At 54.2% G+C, this 20,027-nt stretch overlaps 1 protein-coding gene and 1 pseudogene across 3 annotated transcripts in view; one reads left to right on the top strand and one right to left on the bottom strand.

Annotated features, from left to right (window-relative positions):
- Window positions 1–5,149: 5,149 nt before the first annotated feature.
- Window positions 5,150–6,882, bottom strand: LOC308497928 (large ribosomal subunit protein uL1-like; annotated as a pseudogene). The gene is made up of 3 exons: window positions 6,870–6,882; window positions 5,648–5,963; window positions 5,150–5,483 (listed from the first exon to the last, which is right to left on the bottom strand). The product of its transcript is annotated as a large ribosomal subunit protein uL1-like (transcript).
- Window positions 6,883–13,897: 7,015 nt separating this feature from the next.
- The window catches only part of CDC42BPB (CDC42 binding protein kinase beta), a 100,984-nt gene continuing 94,854 nt past the window's right edge, over window positions 13,898–20,027 (top strand). Inside the window, exon 1 of one of the 2 annotated variants that reach the window (XM_081047867.1) lies at window positions 13,898–14,456. In XM_081047867.1, coding sequence (XP_080903993.1) covers window positions 14,282–14,456 — 175 coding nt within the window. In that variant the 5' untranslated portion in view covers window positions 13,898–14,281. The remainder of the gene's footprint in view (window positions 14,457–20,027) is intronic. The other variant, XM_081047866.1, reaches the window with a different exon arrangement.

The raw sequence follows: 20,027 nt of genomic DNA, 5'->3' as shown, positions 1-20,027 counted from the left end.
ACCCGGAAGCACCTAAACCAGAAGAACGGGGGCTTGCCTTATGGTCACACAGAGTGGTCATTGCGGATGCACCAGCATCATCCGAACACCCAGACAGCCTCATGTCAGGAAAGCCTGTGCTGGCATGCTCCCCCTTCTACCGCCAACCCCCAAAAGGCCACCCCACTCCTTTCCACTTGGACAGGAATTGTTCTCCCTACTTGTTAATAAGGGTGCTAGTTGTCACGTAAGGTGTTGGTTGTCATCCAAGGTGTTAGCTGACAAGAGCCTCACGCTCCTGGGCTCTCAGGAAGTGCCCTTGCCGCAGAACACAGAAAGCTCTGACGGTGGAGCAGGAAGCTGAGGACAGGGAGTATCTTTACAGACAGGCCTGGAGGCCCATATCTGAGGCCAGAGTCAGCCTTGGGGCCTATCTTTGCTGCCAGCCTCCCAGTCTGCTCTTCCCTTTCCTTCTCCCCCCCTCCCCCCCCCCAACCAGGGGCCTTTCCACAGGAGACAAGCAGACCTTGAGACAGGAGCCGTGGGTCCTGGCTACGCCCAGTCTTTGCTGTGTGTGCTTGGGAGGCCATGCCCCTCTCTGGGCCTCCGTGTCCCTACCGATGGAGTAGGAAGACCGGTGGACCAAATGAAGAGTAAAGACCAACCCAACAATGTCTGATGTTCTCTGGTCACCGTAAGGCTAGAATTATCCGCTTCCCAGACCCCTCACCCATACATTCACCTCCGAAGCGTGAATGGAGGTGAGGGCAGCGTCCCTGGGCTGGGGGGAACTAGGGGTGGTGGAATTCTGGCTCAGGGCCAGGAAGGTTTGCCCTTGGCGCCCTCTTGTGGCCATCCTCGGGTAAAACGCCCCAGATTCCACGATGGCAACAGCCGAGCAAAGGGACCAAACAGCATTTGGGTGTTAATTTGAAATATTTAATAATTTGAAGTGCAATATGAGCTCCGTCGTCCTATACTTTGTCTTCATGTGAGAAGCAGGTCCAAGACTGAGCCCGTCTGCCTTTGGTAGGCTGCTGGGCAGAGGGTCCTAAGTAAATGACCCAAGAGGAGGAGTGGATGGTCCCAGGGGATGGGGGTGAGGGGTGTGTGTGTGTGTGTGGCTGGAGTAAACCTCCTCTCACTCCTACGACTGTCTCAGCCGGCTGGAAGGAAAGGCTCTCAGGCAGGAATTTCAACTGTCTTGCTCCAACACTAAATCTCCAGCCCGGAAACACTGGCTAAACAAATCAAGTTTCTGAACGTTTCTTTCTAATGTAACCAATCAGATTTCAGTTTTAAAAATGCCATAATAAGAGAATCACATCAACAGAGGCAGCCCCCGCGAGTGGGCCAGCAGGTGTGCAAGGCACAGTGCAGGGAGCCCTCCCCAGGGTCTGTGGGACCCCAGGAGTCGTTGCTATCAGCCACCACCACAGACGGCAGGCCTCCAGGGATGCCTGCGATGTGACTTGCCTACCCCAAGCCTGGGGACAAGCCGGGCTAGGGGGAAATAGATCCTGGAGGTGGGGGAATCTGTCCTCCCAGTGAGACTGGAGTAGGGAAAGGAGGACCCAGACCTGTCCCCAAGACCTGAACCGCCCTCCCTTGACCTGCACTGTGGGCCGGACAGACCGGCCTCCGCGAGACTCCGGGTGGTCGAGCTCGTGGTTCACTGCGGGCCTCGGAGCTTCCCTCCAGCGCCCCCTCCCGACCAGGCGACGAACGCCCTCCGGACGGGCCTGGGACTTCCGCACCCGCCGGCCAGGGGGCCGCCTTCCCCTAGCACCACTCCCCGCGCTCTCGAAACCGCGGAGGAAAGGGCAGTTTCGGGGCTGCGGACCTGGGGGCCTCGTTCCCCTCCGACGCTGGGAGTGGGGATGAAGGAAGCGCCGAGGGCTGCCCCACGCCCCGCCCTCCCGGTGGACCTGGTGCCTCGCAGCCTGTCTCTCGGTCTGTTTCTACGAGTCTTTGTCCCTTCCCTCTTTCTCCCCACAGGGCGAGCGGGGATTCCAGGTTGCACGATGCAGAGAAGGAGACCCTGATGGCCTCCTGCAGCCTCTTTCCCCCCTCAGCACCGCCGCCTGTAACCTCTGTACCCCGGCATAGCCGGAGAAACTGAGGCTCAGAGAGAGTGGGTCGGCGCAAGAATCCGACGCAAACCCGGACAGGATCCAGGGTCCAATGTCCCGCGTGGCGCTGACACCCCGCTCACTGGGGAGAAGGGCTTTGCTCCCCATTTCACTTGCTCCCCATTTCACAGTCCCGGAGCAGGGAGCTGGACCTGAGTAGTCTAAGAGAAGGGGGCGGTGCTTGATTTCCGGCTTGAAGTACAGGTGACGTGGGACCGTGAGAATGGAAGTGAGAGAGGCGGTCCAGGTGTGGAGACCAAGGCGCAGGCGTGAGCTGGAGCTGCTGCTGGGACCCCAGGCTGGTCCCACTGAGGAGTTGCCTAGGACTTGGAAGAGAGCTGTCCAAGGCCACGCCCCCCGGGTCATCCAGGGCTTGTCATCCCTCGGGGCCTAGAGTGCTCTGCCCTCCGCATCCCGGGCCCAACCGCCACACAGGGCTGTGGACTGCCCTTCCCTCACCCCAGCCCATCCTGCTGTGCGCAGGGAGAGGCTGAGGCTGGGCAGGGCTCATGGGGGGGAAGGGTCAGGGTTTTAATCTCTAGAGCCTCCTAGGGACTCACCCACTGCCAGGAGCAGAGGGCAGGACCCGCCTGGCCAGCCCAGGATACACCCCAGGGCTTGCCACAAGGGACCACCACAGCTTCACCCACTGAGCTGCAGCTCCTGTGTATCGAGGTGGGGACAAACCCTTCTCCAGGAGGTGTTGGTATGTGCGCAGTGCCTATCAGGAGCCACCTTTGTGTAACAAATACAAAGTTTAAAATCCGTGCCCTTTATGCATACGTGCGTTTGTATAGCATAGAGATGTTGTGGATACACCATGATTCTAGCTGAGCTGGCATACGCTTCCTGTGTCCTAGGCACTGTCGGGGAGCTTTGCCTCGCCCATTGAATCAGGGAGACCCTGTGAGGATGGTACATTATTATCCCATTCTACAGAGGAAGAGACCAGGCACGGAGAGGTGGAGGGAGGGAGCTGCTCAGGGTCAGAGAAGCTGGCTGGAGTTTGGAGGGGGCACAGGAGACGTGCTGCCAGCACTGGACAGAGCTGCGCGCTCCGGGGGAAGGGCGTGGGGAGCAAGGGAGCCACACCTCTCATGCACCCCGGCGGTGACCAGGGCAGTCTGCTGGTGTGGGAACGGGCTGCTAACCCCTGTTCCTGGTACACGTTCAGACTGACTCAGAGAGGGGAGTGGCTTGCTTGCCCCAGGGCTCACGGCGCAGAATTGATGCTGGGACTGGAGTCTTCGGACCCTCCTGCCTTCAAAGACCAGCTGCCCACAGGGGAGCCCTGGAGTCGTCGCTGTCTTCCCTCCGCCAGAGGCGCGGAGTCCCTGTGGACAGCCGGATGGGTGTAAGGCCCGCGGTTGACGCAGAAACTGCCCACTTCCTGGCAGCCTCCCGTTTAACCGATTCTTTAAGCCTGTGAGATCCGGTCTCTGACAGCCCCCATGTAAATCCCCTGAGCGCCTGGGCGCAAAGCCGTGACGGCGGCAGGGGAAGGGGCCAGTCCTGAGCAAAATGGGGGGAACCCGGTTGGGGGACAAGCGTGGAGGGAAAACAGCCGCTCCAGCCCCAGCCCCGCCTGCGGGTGGGGGCGGAGCCGGGTTCGAGGCCTGGCCGGCTACAGACCTCACGTCACCGCTGAAAGGTGGGGCCTGGCACCCCATGTCCTGCCCGGCCTCTGAGCCCCGGAGCAGTGAGGGGGAAATGCACGCCAGATGTGCACCCCGCCCGGGCCGGGACACCACCCTCCCCGCGTGCCCGCGCCCCACTCCTGTCCCAGCAGCTCCAGTCGCCTCCATCCCCACCCCCACCCCGACCTACAGGCAGGTCATTCAGCCACTCAGGCCACCATTTCCTCCTGTGGGCATTCACCAAACTCACAGGGCGACACCCGCCCAGCAGGTGCAGGGTTTATGCTCTGGGCTGCAGTAGATTGGGTGGGAGGGTGGGGAAACGCAGGAAGAACCGGTGAGAGGGGCAGCTCAGCCTGCGGCCTTGCGCGACCGGGATGGGCGGGCTTCCTGGCTCCCCAGCCAGCAGAGAGTCAGCAGGGGGCCGGTGCACTGGGTCCTAAAGGCCAATTTAGGGAAATCATCTGCTGGTCGAAGGGCTGTTAGACCCGTGATGATAAATGCCATTCTGATGATGAAGGTGTGGGTTATGGAGTGCCCTCTGCACCCCCCCCCCCCCCCCCCCCGTGCATTATCTCACTTAATCCTCACAGCCCTGAGTGGTGGGTGGGGACCACTATACCCACTTAGCAGATGAGGGATGATTTACTAATGGGTGTACCCTTCCCCTGGGCTCCTCAGGTGAAACAGTGGACTGTCCACTGCAGGTCTAAGCTAGATGGTGGGCCCTGAAGATCAGCACCCTAGGCTCCCTCCCTCCCTCTGTTGTCACCCAGCCCTGGGGGGAGAGGTATAGGTAGGCAGGAGCTGAGTGCCCACTGTGGCCCAGAGCAGAGAAGCCTGCAGCAGTGGTTCTATCCAACATGCAGTAGAATCACTGGGAGGGCCCTGCCCCACTGGTTCTGGGTCAGTGGATTTGGGGCATTTCTAACAAGTCCCCAGCTGGGTCTGGAGACCACACTGAAATCCACAAGGTGGAAGACGGACAGAAGTGTCTTCAGTTTGCCCCTCCCAGGCTCCTCTGTCCACACCCTAGGCAGAACAAGGCAGCCTGAGGACATCTCTATGCTCAGAGGCAATGCCCAGGCCTCTGCTGGCCACACGGTTTTAAACAAGTCCTGGCTCCTCTGACCACTCTGACCTGCACAGTGGGGAGGGGACAGGGCTGTATGCGGTAAGGGAGGGGCTGTGTGGAGTGTGCTGTCACGCAGAGGTCACTGGAGTTACTCCTCACGGGGTTGTTCTTGGGAAGAGGACACCAGCCTCAGTGAGAAGGCGGCCAGTGCTGCTTTGAGGGAAGGCAGCCAAGCTCGGCCAGGGACCTGGGCAGACGCAGGCCCTGCCACTTCCCAGCAGCTACTTTTTTTTGGTAGCACTATGATTTATGAAGCTATGCCTTACTTAGTGCAGGTGCTGGGGCTTTCCCATGGTGCCCTTGATCTATAAAGCCCGGACGTTCTGCCTGTGCTTTTTGAGTAATGACACCAGGAAATTAACAGCTAAGTGGATGTACACAAGCTCATCTTTTGTCACCTTCACGTGGCTACCAGCCACTGCCAAACACAACACCTTCTTCATCTGGAACTTGATGGTGGATTTCACTTCATCGACTTTTGCCACTGTGTTCTTATTGTGGGTCAGAAGGCAGGGAACTTGCCAGACTTATTCAGGCCTGGACCCAGGATGCCGGGATCTGCTCGATCAGAGACTCTGAAGCCAAAAAGGCATCATACTTCTTGGCCAGCTTTTTTTTTTTTTTTTAATTAATTTTATTGGGGTGACAATTGTTAGTAAATTTACATAGATTTCAGGTGTACAATTCTGTATTACATCGTCTATAAATCCCATTGTGTGTTCACCACCCAGAGTCAGTTCTCCTTCCATCACCATATATTTGATCTTGGCCAGCTTTTTGACCAGTTTCTCATTCCTGTTGAGTTTCTTTAGGGCCTTGATCTGTGTGGCGGATATACATAGCTTGGGCCTCGTCACAGTGTTGCTGGTCCCCCAGAATACAGATGGAGAATTTGGGCGGGGAGTGGATTGAAGCCTGACGGTGCCTAAGAAGCATTTGTCCTTCTGAAGGTCATAGTTCTTCAAGCTGATCTGCAGCCCCACTGGCTCCAAAACCTCCCGCGCATGCGCTGGTTAACGTGCAGGACTTCCCGCACCACCTCATAGACGGCGTCACGGGAGACTTTGCTGTTCACTTTGCCTTGCGCACAAAAAACAGAAAAGAGCTACCAGCAGCTACTTCACTGCCCCGAGCCTCCATTTGCTCTTCTGAAAAACAGGGGGATTCCTGTCCCTGCTCACTGGGTCCTGGGCAGGTTGGTCTGCAAAGTGCTGTGCCCAGGGCACTTAGAGTGTTTGCACTGCACTGAAGTCTGGATGTCCTCCCCAAAGGCCTCCCATTCTGGGTGCCTCCTCCCTGACTTCCTGGTCCAGCCTCCACACCTGCCCCTTCCAGGCAGCAAGTAATTCCCTTCAGTGGAGCTGTAGGCTCTGGGAGAGGAAATCCTGGATCATGGGCTCAGATGGCCTCCTTGGTCCCTGAGGCAATGGGAAGCCGTGGAAAGCTTCTGAGCTGAGAGACATGTGCTCAGAGCCAGCCTTTGGGAAGGGGCTTCTGGCAGCCCGCGGAGATGGGGGAGACTGCCAGGTGGGGCAGTGCAGCAGGCGGGGACGGGGACGGGGGTGCACAGGCTGTGTTGATCGCCACTTCAGTCTCTGTCCTTCCATCGTCATCACTGCCATCAGCTACTATCTATTGGTACGACTGTGGGACTGTCTGCACATGACACACCCAGTGTGACTGCAGGCTGTGCCTATGACCTGGCTGAAGCCTCCCAAGGACTCTGGAGGTCACAGAGCCAGCCTGGCTCCTCTGGTCCTCTCACTGGGCCTGCGCAGCACCCTCATAGGCAGCTGCTGGGTGCTGCTGGGTTCCGAGCTTTTGGATGTAGGGAATGTTCCTGCAGCAATGGGGTGTTTCCTGCAAGGACATCATGGAGACTAGGAGGGCAGGGCTTGCAAACTCGCAGTCAGCTCTGCACCAGGTGCCAAGGAAACGAGAGGTAGCACACTGGAGAGAGGACTATCTGACCTTTCCTCCCTCTACCTCCTTCCTTCATGCACGCCTATCACTGTGGGCACTTTCTTGGTGTCTGGTCCTGGCAGGGTACTGGCTTGTGCCCCTGATCCTCACACATTGTCAGGCCAGAGGTGGAGGAGGGGAAGAGAAACACCCTCAGGAAGAGCTGTGGCCCAGAGAGTCAGGGCAGGAAGCCTCAGGAACCACTGCGGCCGCAAGACCCAGCAAGATGGAGCCACTGCAGAAATTTCCAGAGCCAAGGTCCACCACGCACGTGCAGGCCTGCCTACCTCCCTGCACTGGCCACCTTCTATTCCCCTTCTGTGCCTGAGGCTTTTTTCTACCAGGAAAGCCTCACACGCTGCTTCCTTCTTGTTCACGTCTCAGCTACAAAGTCACTGCTGTCAGAGGCCTTCCTGCGCTCCCCATCTACAAGCAGGCACCCCCTTTCCCTGCAGCCTTCACCATTCCTGAAACTCTCTTCTATGCACTGGTCTGTGGTCTGCTTCTGGGCTCGAGTGGATGCCCGGTGTCTGTCATGGCCACTGCTGTGTCCTAGGCACCAAGGACAGTGCTGGCAAGTAGCAGGCATCCAGCAGCTTTGGGTTGGTTGAATGAATGGATCTGCATAATTTCTTCCTGACTACATGGAATTCCCATATTATGGATGTACCATCATTGATCGATTTGTCCTCTGATGGACATTTAGGTTTTCATTATTTTAAGTAATTGGTAAAGAATATTACTGTACATGTATGAGTCAGAGTCCCAGCAGGGGCACACAGATGCAGGGAAATTGAGGAAAGCAGAAAAAGTGGCCTATTTATTGAGATGTGGGCAGGGTCTGGGGCAGGCAGGAGGGATGGGGGAGCTCCCAAGGCTGACAGTGACAGGGAGCTATTGCCACTTCCAGGGACAGTGGGAGGGAGGGGTGGCAAGAACCTGGGGACAGCTGCTTCAAGAAGAGGAGCCCCGTGCAGGCTGTGGCTACAGTGATGCGGAACGGGGAGTGGGGAACCGGCTCACTCTCCCTGCACCCCCTTCCCATTCGCGGCACATAGCACGTGGAGAAGGGCAGAGAGTGGACCTGGAGGGGCAGAAGCACACTGCCCACCCTGGTGCTCTTCAGCATCCACCCTTGTCCTATGGAGGGATGTCCTCAACTCAGGGCACACCATGTCCCACCGGCCTCTGATGGTCGTGGATAATGGCAGCCCGGGAGCCACCGACCTGAAGCCTGAGATTCTGGACTTCAGCAGCTCTCTTCTGTAAGGTGGGAGGGGGAGAGGTCAGAAGCTAGGTCCCGTGAGGCATACCTGTCCAGAGCCCACTTCAGGCAAGTTCTTCTTGTCCCTCCCCCTCCTGGGCTCCTCAGTGGCACTTGTTTTTAGCCTTGGTGGGATGACCCAAACCTGAGTCCTTTATGGGCCCGTCACTAATGAACTCCCTTCCCTTCTCCCAGTAAGAACCTTTAAGCACCATGTGAATCCCTGGGCCCCACACGTAGTCCACCTGGCCCCCATGTGTCAAAACCATTCAAGCTCCCTCTGACAATTGGGATCCGTGTCCCAGGAAGCACCCTTCTCTGCCTGCTGGCTCAGTGGCAGGAGAAACCAGAAATGGCCTGTGGGGAGGGGCGCCTCGGCTCTAATTCATCAGAAGCATGACTGTGTTTCCTGATAGAACCACTCCTTTCTTGGACACCGGCCCAAGGTCACAGGAAGGAAAGCAGACATTCCTGTGTGATCCCTGTGCCATTAGGTGCAGTGGTGGGAGGGGCCTCTCCTACCCCACTGCTTGGTTCCTGGGCCCATGCACTGGGCTGCAGGGTGATGGCACCCTCGGTGCCTGCTGGGTTGAGGCCTACACCACGCCCTGTAGATGTGTAGATCTCCAGGGTTCTTTTTCTGTGATTCTCACTCCTTTGTGGTACTCTGTCCTGGCTGAGTAGGACAACATCCCAGCCATTCTTGCTGCCTTGGTCTCCAGGGTCTCAGCTCCTCTTCTCAGCCAGTCCCCTGGGCTCCATCTCAGTGCCCCCTCCCTGGCTGGGCAGTCATAGGAATCACCTCTTTTGTTTATGATGTCTCAGGGATCATGGTCCTTTGATGCCTGATTTGCAGTGTCATGAAAATTGTTTTGTGTATATTGTGTCTTTGTGTGTGTGTTTTTTTCATTGTCTCAGGTAGGAGGGTAAATCTGGTCCCCATTATACCATATTGGCTGGAAGCAGAAGTTAACGTACATTTTAACACCAATGAGACTGAGCATGTTCTCATACTTGTATGTTTTTTGATCCTCTGTGTTTCCTCTTCTGTGTTTTGCCTTCTCATGTGATTTGACCATTTTTCTTTTGGATTATCTCCACTTGTTCTTAATGACTTGAAAAGGGCACTTTTGGGTGCAAACGACAAGATGCTGTCTTACACTGGTTTAAAGAAAAGAGGACATTTTATTGTTTCATGTGGCCAATGCTCCCCACTTCTCGCTTTCTTTCTCTCACAGGGGCTCTGGCTGGTGGTCTGAAATCCCACCATCACTACTTATGCTGGGAAGTAGTAAATGCCAGCAAGTACAGCTCGCCACTTCTTTTTGTGGTTTCACTGACACCCAGCCATGCTCACGGCTTACATACCGTCTATGGCTGTTCTCATGTCACAAGGGTCGAGGCAGAGACTGTAGGGCCCACAAAACGTGCAACATTCACTAGCTGGCCCTTTGCAGAAAAAGTTTACCTACCCCTGGTCTAAAGAAAAAGATAAGACATACTGTCTCCCAGTTTTAGTACAAAATATCCTAAAAAAGTTCTCATGTGGCTTGAGTCACATGACGACCCCTGATCAGGGAGATCGAGAGCTGACCAGCTGGCCCTGGCTGACATGTCCACTCCCTATGGCAGCCCCCCTAGGATCCCATGATCAGAATGGAGCCAGAGCACAGACTCACAGGGTGTAAGGAGAGGGGGGTAGGGGGTGACAGTCAGACAAACACAGGACTGCCCAGCAAAAGGACAATGACCTTTGTCCAGTGTACATGTTGTAATGTATCAGAACACTAAATTGAAATTTTGAGGTACATCAAGCGACAGCAGATGTGGATTCCCAAATGAGGTGTTAGGTTACCACATGTAGACTGTCATGGGCAATGCTTGGGAACCAGTTTCACACCCGGATGAAGAGCGGATCTGGTAACTGGTCCTACCGGGGCACAGGGCCTGGGGGCGCTCCTTCCTTCACCTGAAGCCTAGTGAGGGTGGCTTTCGTGGGATTCCTCAGAGAACTTACGACATGGCCCTTCATTTGGAGGCGCAGTGGACTGGGGATGGGCGCCAGCCAGGAAAGGCGGGCTCACGGGCCTCTAGGAGGCGGAGCCAAGAGTATACTGGTGTCAGTACCTGCCAGCGTCCAAACATTTGTCAGGGACAGGGGTGGACAGACGTGAACTACATGGACAGATCATCTCAGGTCCTGTCCAGTGGTCTCCACAGAAGGGCGAAGATCCCCTGCAGCCAACAGGTCCCCCCCGCAAAGACAACACATCTGCTCAGGAGAGGGAGCTGGAGGGAAATGCCAGGAGCCCGTGAATGTCCCCAGGAGAGAGGGCGCCCACTTACTATCTTCCAGACCAGAGAGGAGGCCCTAGCCCTCCCCAACACCTCTTCCTTTCCCACCCTGGCAGCTAACAGCAGCCCCGCGGGGGTGGGAGGAGGGCCAAGCTGGTTGGGAAAGGCTATGGAAGGCCAAGCACAGCCCCCTTCCCCAGTGCTCCCCTCAGACCCTGGGGGGGCCAAGCTGGGCCTGAGGGGGAATATTTAACACTGACTCAAGTTCAGAGGTTTAAGCCTATAGACCTGGAGGTTCTAATTTCTGAACTGAGACAGTTTGCAGCTTGAAATAACAGGTTGTCACGCTTCGGAGTGCTGGGGATGAGGTTAGGCTTAGTCCCACTTGCTTGTTCCAAAGACCAGAAACCCACTGGAGCCAGCCCCAGTAGTTTACTGTAAAGATACTGTTATGGATTGTTTATGTCCCCCTACATCTCATAACCCCCAACGTGATATATTAGGAGGCGGGCCTTTAGGGAGGTGTTAGGTCATGAGGATGGAGCCCTCATGATGGGATTAGTGCCCTTCTAAGAGGACAGAGCTCCCGCTTCCCTCCAGGTGAGGACACAGCAAGACAGTCCTCTGTAAACACGAGGAGGCACTGACCCAGAACCTGACTGGGCCGGCACCCCGATCCCAGACCTCCAGCCTCCAGAACTGTGACAAATTTCAGTTGTTTATAAGCTACCCAGTCTCTGGCTCTTTGTTATAGCAGCCTGAAATGACCAAGACAGATACAGAGGAACCTTATGGGTGCCTGAGGACACGGGGATTCCCTGGTTTGGACACAGGACTGCTCCATCCATCAGCTGGCACAGGGTCCCTAGTTTCTGAAACAATAAGTCTAATGCGTGACACGAGCGGCCAATGTGTGAGCATTTGCTATGAGCCAGGCACTGCTCAGAGTGCTCCGTCGGTGTGGATTCATTTAATCCTCTCGGAAACTCAGCAAAATGCTGAGGTAGGTCCTATTCTTATACTCTTTTTATCACTGAGGAAACTGAGGCACAGAAAGATTTCTAGTCTAGTGGGCAAGTCCACAAGTACCCACTGTGCAGAATGCTAAGGAAAACTCCAGGGTGAACTGGGCCTGACACAAGGGTATGCAAGGTTGCCCGGAAGGGACAATACTGAAACAAATTTGGGTTGAGCAGAGTGAAGGTGGTTGGGGGGGACATCCAAGATAGAGGGCTTGGTGAGTGCAAAGGCCCTGAGGCAGGAGGGAGCAGGACAGTTGAGGAGTGAAGGTGGTTGGGGGGGACATCCAAGGTAGAGGGCTTGGTGAGTGCAAAGGCCCTGAGGCAGGAGGGAGCAGGACAGTTGAGGAGTGGCAAAAGCCGGAGAGCCTGGAGTCAGAGACTGAAGAGGAGGGGATGGACAGGGTCGAGAGCTGAGCAGGCCCAGGCTGAGCCTGCTAGGTCTGGAGATGAAAAGGATACACTGCCTAAATGGGGACATGTGGGAATGAAGGGCATGCTTATATTCACACGGGGACAAAAAATGGGGATGGTCTTGGCAAATTCAGATGTCTGATCACTCTACTTTTTAAAATTAGTTTATTGGGGTGACAATTGTTAGGAAAGTTACGAAGATTTCAGATCTCCCTATTTTTTAAAAGCCAAGGTAAAGAATTTGGTCTTTATCCTAAAACCAGTGAAAAATCTTTGGTTTTGGGTGGGGTGCTCACCTCGGCCTTTCTTTCATTCTTTTTTTGAGGTATTGTACAAAGTGCAAATATTTAGAGGAGGTTTGGTCAAATTTTATATATGTCCAGACCCACGTAACAAGCTGAGTCTGTCTGATCAAGGTATAGAATATTCCTCGCCTCCCAGGAGGCTCACTCATGCCCCCATCCACTGCAGCCCCCCAAAGTAACCACTCCTCTGGCCTCTAACATCAAAGACTGTTTTTGCCCACTGTTTAAAAATTAAGGTATGATACACAAAAACAGTGATATGCATTGCTCTTAAGTGTACACTTTGAAGAACGTTACTTATAGGTACTCCTGTATAATCAACCAGCAATCGGAATCAAAGCATAGAACGTTGCCAGCGGCCTGAAGGCTCCCTCCGACCCTTTCCAGTCAATACCTCCTCCACAGACGGGGAGCCGCTATTCTCATCCCTATCTCCGTGGATTAGTGTTGCCGCAGGCTCCTCTACCTACCCCCGCACCTGTCCCACCTTCTCGCCCTGCCCCTACTAAAGTGCCTCCTCCCTTTCCTGAGTCAGGGTTTCCACAGCCCTGCATCCTAGCTGCCAGCTCTCACCCACTCTCACAGCCTGGTGACTGACCACCAGTTCCAGGCGGTCCCTGCTGTCCTGACGTCAAGAACTAGAGTGGGGGTATTCGCCGCCACCCTCCTCTCCCCGCCACACAGATAAACCAACAATCTTGGTTCAGGCAAGCAGTGACTCGCTAGGCAAACCCAGCCTGGACACAAATAGGGTTTCCAGGCGGGAATTCCCGCCCGCTCTCAGGATCCGCCCCCCCCCCACTCCCCGCTTTCCCATTCCGGAATCCCGAGATATAAACTGTTTTCTGTTCTCACGATGAATCGTTTTCACAAAGTGACAGCAGATACTACCAACCACCTGGATTCAAGGAGCTGATTTTCCCGATTTCCCGACCAACTTTTCTCGGGATTCCGGAACGGGAAAGCGAAAATTATTCCTGAGAACGGGCGGGAATTCCCGCCTGGAAACCCTAGACACAAACAGCCGGCTGCTTCCTAACAATTTGCTATCCCAAGACATTTGTTTGCGGGGAGGGGTAAGTTGGACAGTGGAATTGAAAGTGTCCTCTGTGGGGTATCACGAATTCACCGGGCGCTGGGTGGCCCGCTGGGCCGCCGCTTCTGCTGCAGCCCCGCCTGTCCTGGCCGCAGTTTCCTGTCTGTCAAGTCAGAGGTGGGCTCGCATTTTCGAAGGCCGTTCCGAGCTCGGACGAGCCCTGGTTTTAAAACAGTTCGTCCCGCGCCGAGGCCTCCACAGTTGCGCCGGTGGGGCGGCCCCGAAGTCCCAGGCTGGTGAGGGCAGGCGGCGGATGCGCCGAGCTTCTTGCTGCCCATGGAGACCCTGACGTGCGCCAGCGCGGACCCTGCACACGGCGGCCAGACGGCGCAGCGACCCCGCACGCCGCTCGGGCGCCCTCCGCGCACGCGCCGGCCCCGCAATCTCGGCCGCGCACTGGCTCCCGCTGGCCACGCCCTCCGGCCACGCCCCCTCCGGGCGTCGCTCCCCTCCGCGCCGCCCCGCCCCGCCCCCAGCCTTCCCAGCATCCCGGCCTCCCTACGGCGAGCGGCGAGGCCCGATCCCGCCGGGAGCCGGGAGCCGGGACGCAGGGCCGGGGCGGGGCGGCGCGCTGAGGTCAGCGCGGCGGTGGCCGGCCCCGCCGTGGTTGGCTGCGCCCGCGCTGGCCGCGCCCTGGTTGGCTGCGGGCCGCGGGGCTGGGCCGCCGGGTCGGTGGGGCGCCGGCCGGGTTTGCGCTGCGCTCGGGTCTGCGCCGCTGCAGGTCGGCGGGTGGCTGGCGGCGGGGAGGGTGCGGCTGCGGGCGGGGCCGAGGGGCGCGCGGCGGGGCCGAGGCGGGGCGGGCGGCGGCGCTGGGGGGGGGGACCGGCCCATGGACCCGCGGGGCCCGGCGCCCCAGACGCTGCGCCGCCGGGACCGAGCCCAAGATGTCGGCCTAGGCCGGGGCGCGACGACGCGGACGGGGCGGCGACGAGGCGCCGCCGCTGCCGGGGCTCGCGGCCGCCGGGCCCCCGAGGGCTCGCCCTGACGGACTGGCCGAGCGGGCGGCGAGAGGCCGGCGAGTGGGGAGCGGGCCGCGCGGCACCATGTCGGCCAAGGTGCGGCTCAAGAAGCTGGAGCAGCTGCTCCTGGACGGGCCCTGGCGCAACGAGAGCGCCCTGAGCGTGGAGACGCTGCTCGACGTGCTCGTCTGCCTGTACACCGAGTGCAGCCACTCGGCCCTGCGCCGCGACAAGTATGTGGCGGAGTTCCTCGAGTGGGGTAAGTGCTCGCGGGGCGCGCGCCGGACCCCCAAGCCCCCGGAGCCCCGCCCGCGCTCACCTTTCTCCCCGCCCTGCCGCCACCTCCGCGCTGCCCTCGGGCTTCCGTGGAGCCCGCTCCCCAGCCCGCTCCGGCCGCTCCGGCCCTTCGCGGGACCGCGTCCCTCCCTGCGCGCAGGCCCTCGCACAGCCGCCTTCGGCCGTGCCGCCCCCTCATCCTGCCCCGAGGAGCCACATCCTCCGTTCCCACTCCCGCTCCCCCCCCGCCCCCGCCGGGCCAGCGCCCCTGCCGCTTCCTACATCCACCCTCCGAGTCTGGATATCATTTCCTGCAGCGCTCACTGGGATATCCACCCCCAGCCCCGGCCCCCGCTCTGGGGGCCAGAGTCACGGTCCGGGGCCTCCCCCCACACACACTTCGCTGGCTGGTGCAGCAGCGGCGTGTGCTTTTTGCATCTGTCTCCCCAACAGTCCCGTGGGCCCCCCGGCCCCTGAGCCACTCCCGGGACCCTCCTAGGTGACAGCCTGTTTACATTCCCTTGGTGCCGAGGGTCTGCACACCCTCTTTACTGTGACACCTCCAAGGGAATTTTAGGATTAAAAGCCTTATTTTGAATACGCCATGCAAGAGCAAATTGATTCTTTTTTGTAATTACACCAGACCCTTTTAATGTTTTTGGGGGCAGCTGGAACTGTCAGTATATGGAAGTCGTTTAAAAACTTTTTTCATCTGATCTTTGCATGCCTTCTCTAGTTCATTCAGGGGTCTGTAATCCCGTAATCATTGATCAACTAATCTGTTATGCTTCATTAGGACACAAACTTGCTTAAACCATTTAATGATCATCAGAATCCCGAAGACTGCTCCCAGTGAAGTGAAACCCTTTGGCTTCACCTTTCCCCACCATGGGCATTCTGTCAGGACCCCCAGACTCACCTAAAAGGCTCGACTTGCAAGGTGCTGTGTGCAGGCCGAACCTATGAAAATCCTGTCCTTGGGTCGTTTGTGTCATTGCACTAGGACTGTGCTGTTTGAACCAGTAATTTCTAACCTTTAGTGCTGATAAAGCAGATGTTTACGGGAAGAAACAAACGAATGTATTCTGCAGTGAGGCCTCCTACTCAGCCAAAATGGTAGTAACTGGAATTGGAATTTTGTTTACAAATTAAACCTTAAGTTACCATATTCTTTAGAGGGCTTCTGGTTTTTGCTCCTTAGCAAGATGTTGCCCTGATGTCTTGTGAGAGCAGCAGAAGGAGGCCCTGAGCCCCAGGGTAGCCTGTTACTACGCGTTAGTTCGGTGGGGAGGACCATTCTTGGTTACACACCAGTACAGTATCAGTAAAATGAGAGTAATCACTTTCTGGGGTCCTTTATCAGTGACCTGATTTCCAACTGAATAATTAACTGACGTCACAGTTGCTTTGAAAGTGAGGTCTTTGGTGCCTCTTACATCTGAGCCTTCTGAATATTGTATTTGCCACTCCTTCCTGAGCATTCGATCTTGAAATCCAGAGTTCCACATCAGGTTCAACTCTGTGTAGTCTTTGAGTAAAAGGGTGACTGAAAGGAGGAAGCAGAGGGAAGGCTCCTGTCGCTGGTAAGGTGTGGTCCCCTGGCCTCTGGCCTGGGAACTGAGCAGTGTCTCGGTGGAGCTAGTCCGAAGGCTGGGTGCCGTGTGGGCCAGGGGTCCTTGTGCAGCACCCCACCACCAGACAGTGCCAGCCACTCTGAATTGGCAGGCTTCGCTGAAGGAAGCTCTTCTCAGCCTGTGTGGAGCTCTTATTTTAGGAGATTTGACCTTGCCAGATCTAAACAGAAGCCGTGTGCTATTAAGATAGAAATATTTTCAAAATTGTATTCTGGCTTGTTGGAAATTACGATTACAGATAAATTACATTATCCCAAGAACTCAGTTTGCACAGAAGTATAAACTAAGTTACAGAGAGGAAGCATGGACTTCCCTTTAAGGTGGCATTTTAATGAAATACTAGTATATCTTTAGAAGTAGTGTCTGATCTCGTGTGTGTTAGCATATGCACCATTGTAACTGCAGTGGTGTGTCACTAGTTGAGATGTGTGCAGTCATTATTTAGCGTTAGTTGGAAGACTCGGACACTGAGATTGGAAGGCTAGGGTGGTCTTCCCGACAGAGTTGTTTGTGGAGCATTATCAAGCACCCTAGCGACTGCTGCTCAGGAAACAGGTACGCAGGCTCTCAGTCTGTGGGTTGTTGCGTTGCGGGATTCACACACGAGGAAGTTTGAAACCTCGGAGTCCGCTCATGCAGAAGGCCAGTCCCTCCTCACCTTCCAAATCTTGCTAGGTGTCTAATGACAGGTAGGTGGAATTCTTGAAACTTAAGGAAGGAAAGTGGCTGATTCAGCTCAGATTTTGAGACTTATTGGGAAATCTTTGAGGAAATCTAGAAAGCACAGATAATAAAGTTTTTAAGTTTTAAAAGAAGACTGTTTCTGGCTCTTATTTTCTTATTTCCACAGTGGTTGCTTGGAACAAGAGTCATCCTAGCCTTCAGTGTAGGTTATTGTCTCTAATTTTCCCTTGATTATGTTTACAGTTTGATTAGTTTTTTCTATTAAATCATGGACCTTAATTAAAAGTTGGAAATACTCTGCTTTGCATGTGTATTTCTTTAAGCTATTTTAATGCAAATTTGATACCATTTGAAGTAGAGCATGTGAAACACTGAAATTTCTATAAACAACAACAAACATGGACAACTGAAATGAGATGAATTGTCTTTCATCTTTGTTACATGGAAATACTCTTACATGTGTTAAATATGTAACGTGGCTGCAGTGTTATGGCTCGTGTGACATTTCGGTGGAGCTGATGTTTGAAGTCCCAGCCCCTTGGCACCGGGTGGACCACAGTGGCCCTCCATGCGTGTCCCCTGTGGCCTGCAGCCAGGGTGGGAGGTGTAAGGCTTGCTGCTGGTGCAGCCACGCCTCACGGAGGCTGGCCTAGGTGTGAGTCTACCGGTTCCTAGTCAGGGCCAGCTTCTCTCACCATGCCCCGTATGTCCTCTATCAGGAACAGGATTCCTCTTTCAGCCCTCAGTCTAATTTCCTCCTAGGTGCCTTTTCTTACTATGAATGGCACCGTACCTTCTCACAGTCCTTCTCTGATTGCATCCCCATGTCTGTCAGCGTGGGGGTGCGCAGCATGGGTTGTGAGTGGGCTGACTCTACCAAGTGGAATAAGTTCAGGCTTCACAGATGGTGCTAAACATCTCAAGATATGTTTTAATCTTAATGGTTTTTCCAGATGGGATGTTTGCATAACATGGGAACACTTTTTTTAAATAACAGATTTAAGAAACAGGTCTTTTGAATATTATAATAAGCACCAAATTGTAGGGAGATATTGGGATTGTATAATAAAGATTAGGCTAGCATAATTTAGGTTTTATTCCTACTTTTTGAAACGCACAGTGAGGGGGAGCATGTGGCATGTGATGGGAATGGAAACCGCCAGACATTACCTACCAAGCCAGCCTTACCTACCTTTTCTCTCCTACAACCTCCTCCGCTGACAGTGGGACTTTAAAGTGAACAGTATGTCCATTAAATCTCGACTTGCAGTAAATAAAAGTGGAGTTGGAGCGAGTTGTCCTCATCTCGGTACCACGGTGTGAGCCACCCCACAGAGGGACTGGTGGGCAGTGAACTCTGCAAGCACAGGACCCAGAGGCACCGGGCAGCCGCCTCACACTCCGCAGGGCTGGCAGGTAGCTCCCCTGCCTCTGCCCTGCCTCCTGCTGCCCTTGGCAACCCCCTCCTGGCTGTGCTCAGATGCTGGTAAACACGGGAGCAAACAGACTGTTAATTCCAAACTATATTAAGAACTGCAAAACTTCTGAAGGTTTTTCTTGGTAAAGAGGCAGAGAGTATCTTTTGAGACTAATGAAGTAAGGATCTTGCTGGAAGAGACCAAATACAAATTTTTAGCTTTTTTATCAAAAAGGGAATAAAATAAAGGTAATTTCAAAAGAATTAAAAAAAACAACAACCCTATAATCACATCACCCTAACCCCCATAACATAACATAACACCTTTTGGTTATTGTCCCAAATTTGTTTGATTCTTAGATTCTTAGAATTTTCCAGAATGACAGTATGTTCAAGTTATCTTAAATTTGTGTGAGAATCTCACTAACGAAGATAGATGAGAGGAAAATACACTTTCCTTAGATTTTAAATCACAAGTGTTTTGACAATATGAACTATATATATGGACTTAAAATCTACCAGAGAAACAACTTCAAAAAAACCCAACAAACCCAAAAGAGATACTACCTATGAGTATGAAATAAAGGTCACACATTACAATATGCTTTCAGACAATCTGTGTATAAGGTTTTGTGTATTTGGTTTTTGGTTAATTTTATTCACTGGTAGGTAACTGGCAACAAAATTGTTTTTAGAGGAAAACTTTGCAAAAGGGATCATTTATATACTAGGAGACTTTGGATTTTCTTATTTATCCTTAGAAAAGGATTAGAAATTCAAAGAGAAATTTGAATTGAGCTGTAAATTTCAGTTGAATTCGATCTTGCATTGGAGCTTCTTGGGAGACGTGTGGAACTTATTTTTCTAAGGAGATTCCTAATGTGATTGGGATGGTGGTGATCCCGCCAGCCTCCAGAATCACAGAAGCATGGGTTTGAAAACTGTTAGGAATTTGAGTGATCACGTGATCTGCCCTCTACCCACCCCATCCCCACTCTCCCCTGGGTAAACCAGGCTCTGGATGTTTTCCTGAGTCATTTCTGAGCGAGCAGCCTTGCAGCCTAGCTGGGGTTTCTCTTCTCCACTGGACTGTGGTCAGCCTCGGGCCTCCTTGCTGGCACCTGCTTTGAAATATCTCAAGTTTATTGTAGCTTTTTCTTTCCATTTCCATTGTCACTGGCCTAGCAGAAGCTCTGAAGCCATCAGACCTGAGTGAATACCTTTCTCACTTGAAAATGTAAATACTGCTGCGAAATCAGTCTTAATTAAACGCTGCCTTTCATTTTTATCAACTCCCCCTTTTCCGAAACCTCCACAATGACTTCATATTCTCTTGCCTTGAAAAACTCAGGTCTGAAATCCATGGTCCAATATTAGAATTTAAAATTGACCTGAAAAGACACATCTAATCTTAGTTTTGAAGTTGAAATTAACAGCACCAGAAGTGCTGTGGGGTGATTTTCTTTAAATATAATTTTACCTTTATTAAAGCGTTGCATTTAGTTTTAAAAGTCGTAGTTCTACAGAGTTGTAATGCAAAACAGCAGGCGCTCTGCCCTCCCGCCCACTCTGGGTTCTGACTTTCATAAGCAGCCACTCAACCCCTCTGTTCTACTTACCCTGTCTGTCTCAGGATCACATTCAGCTGCCAGAACAGAGAACCAGATAACAGTGCCTTGAGCAGAACCAAGGTTGATTTCTCCCTCATGTGGGATTGGGATGTTGGCAGTCCAGGGTAGTAAAATATCCTCATTTCAAGAAGTCACCTGCTCTCACTCCCTCATCTGATGGTGGCCACCCCCCTCTGCATTCCAGGCCG

Source organism: Rhinolophus hipposideros (assembly GCF_964194185.1).
Source record: "Rhinolophus hipposideros genome assembly, chromosome: 5".
In the NCBI taxonomy this organism is placed as follows: Eukaryota; Metazoa; Chordata; class Mammalia; order Chiroptera; family Rhinolophidae; genus Rhinolophus; species Rhinolophus hipposideros.
This window is presented reverse-complemented; position numbering and strand designations above follow the sequence as displayed.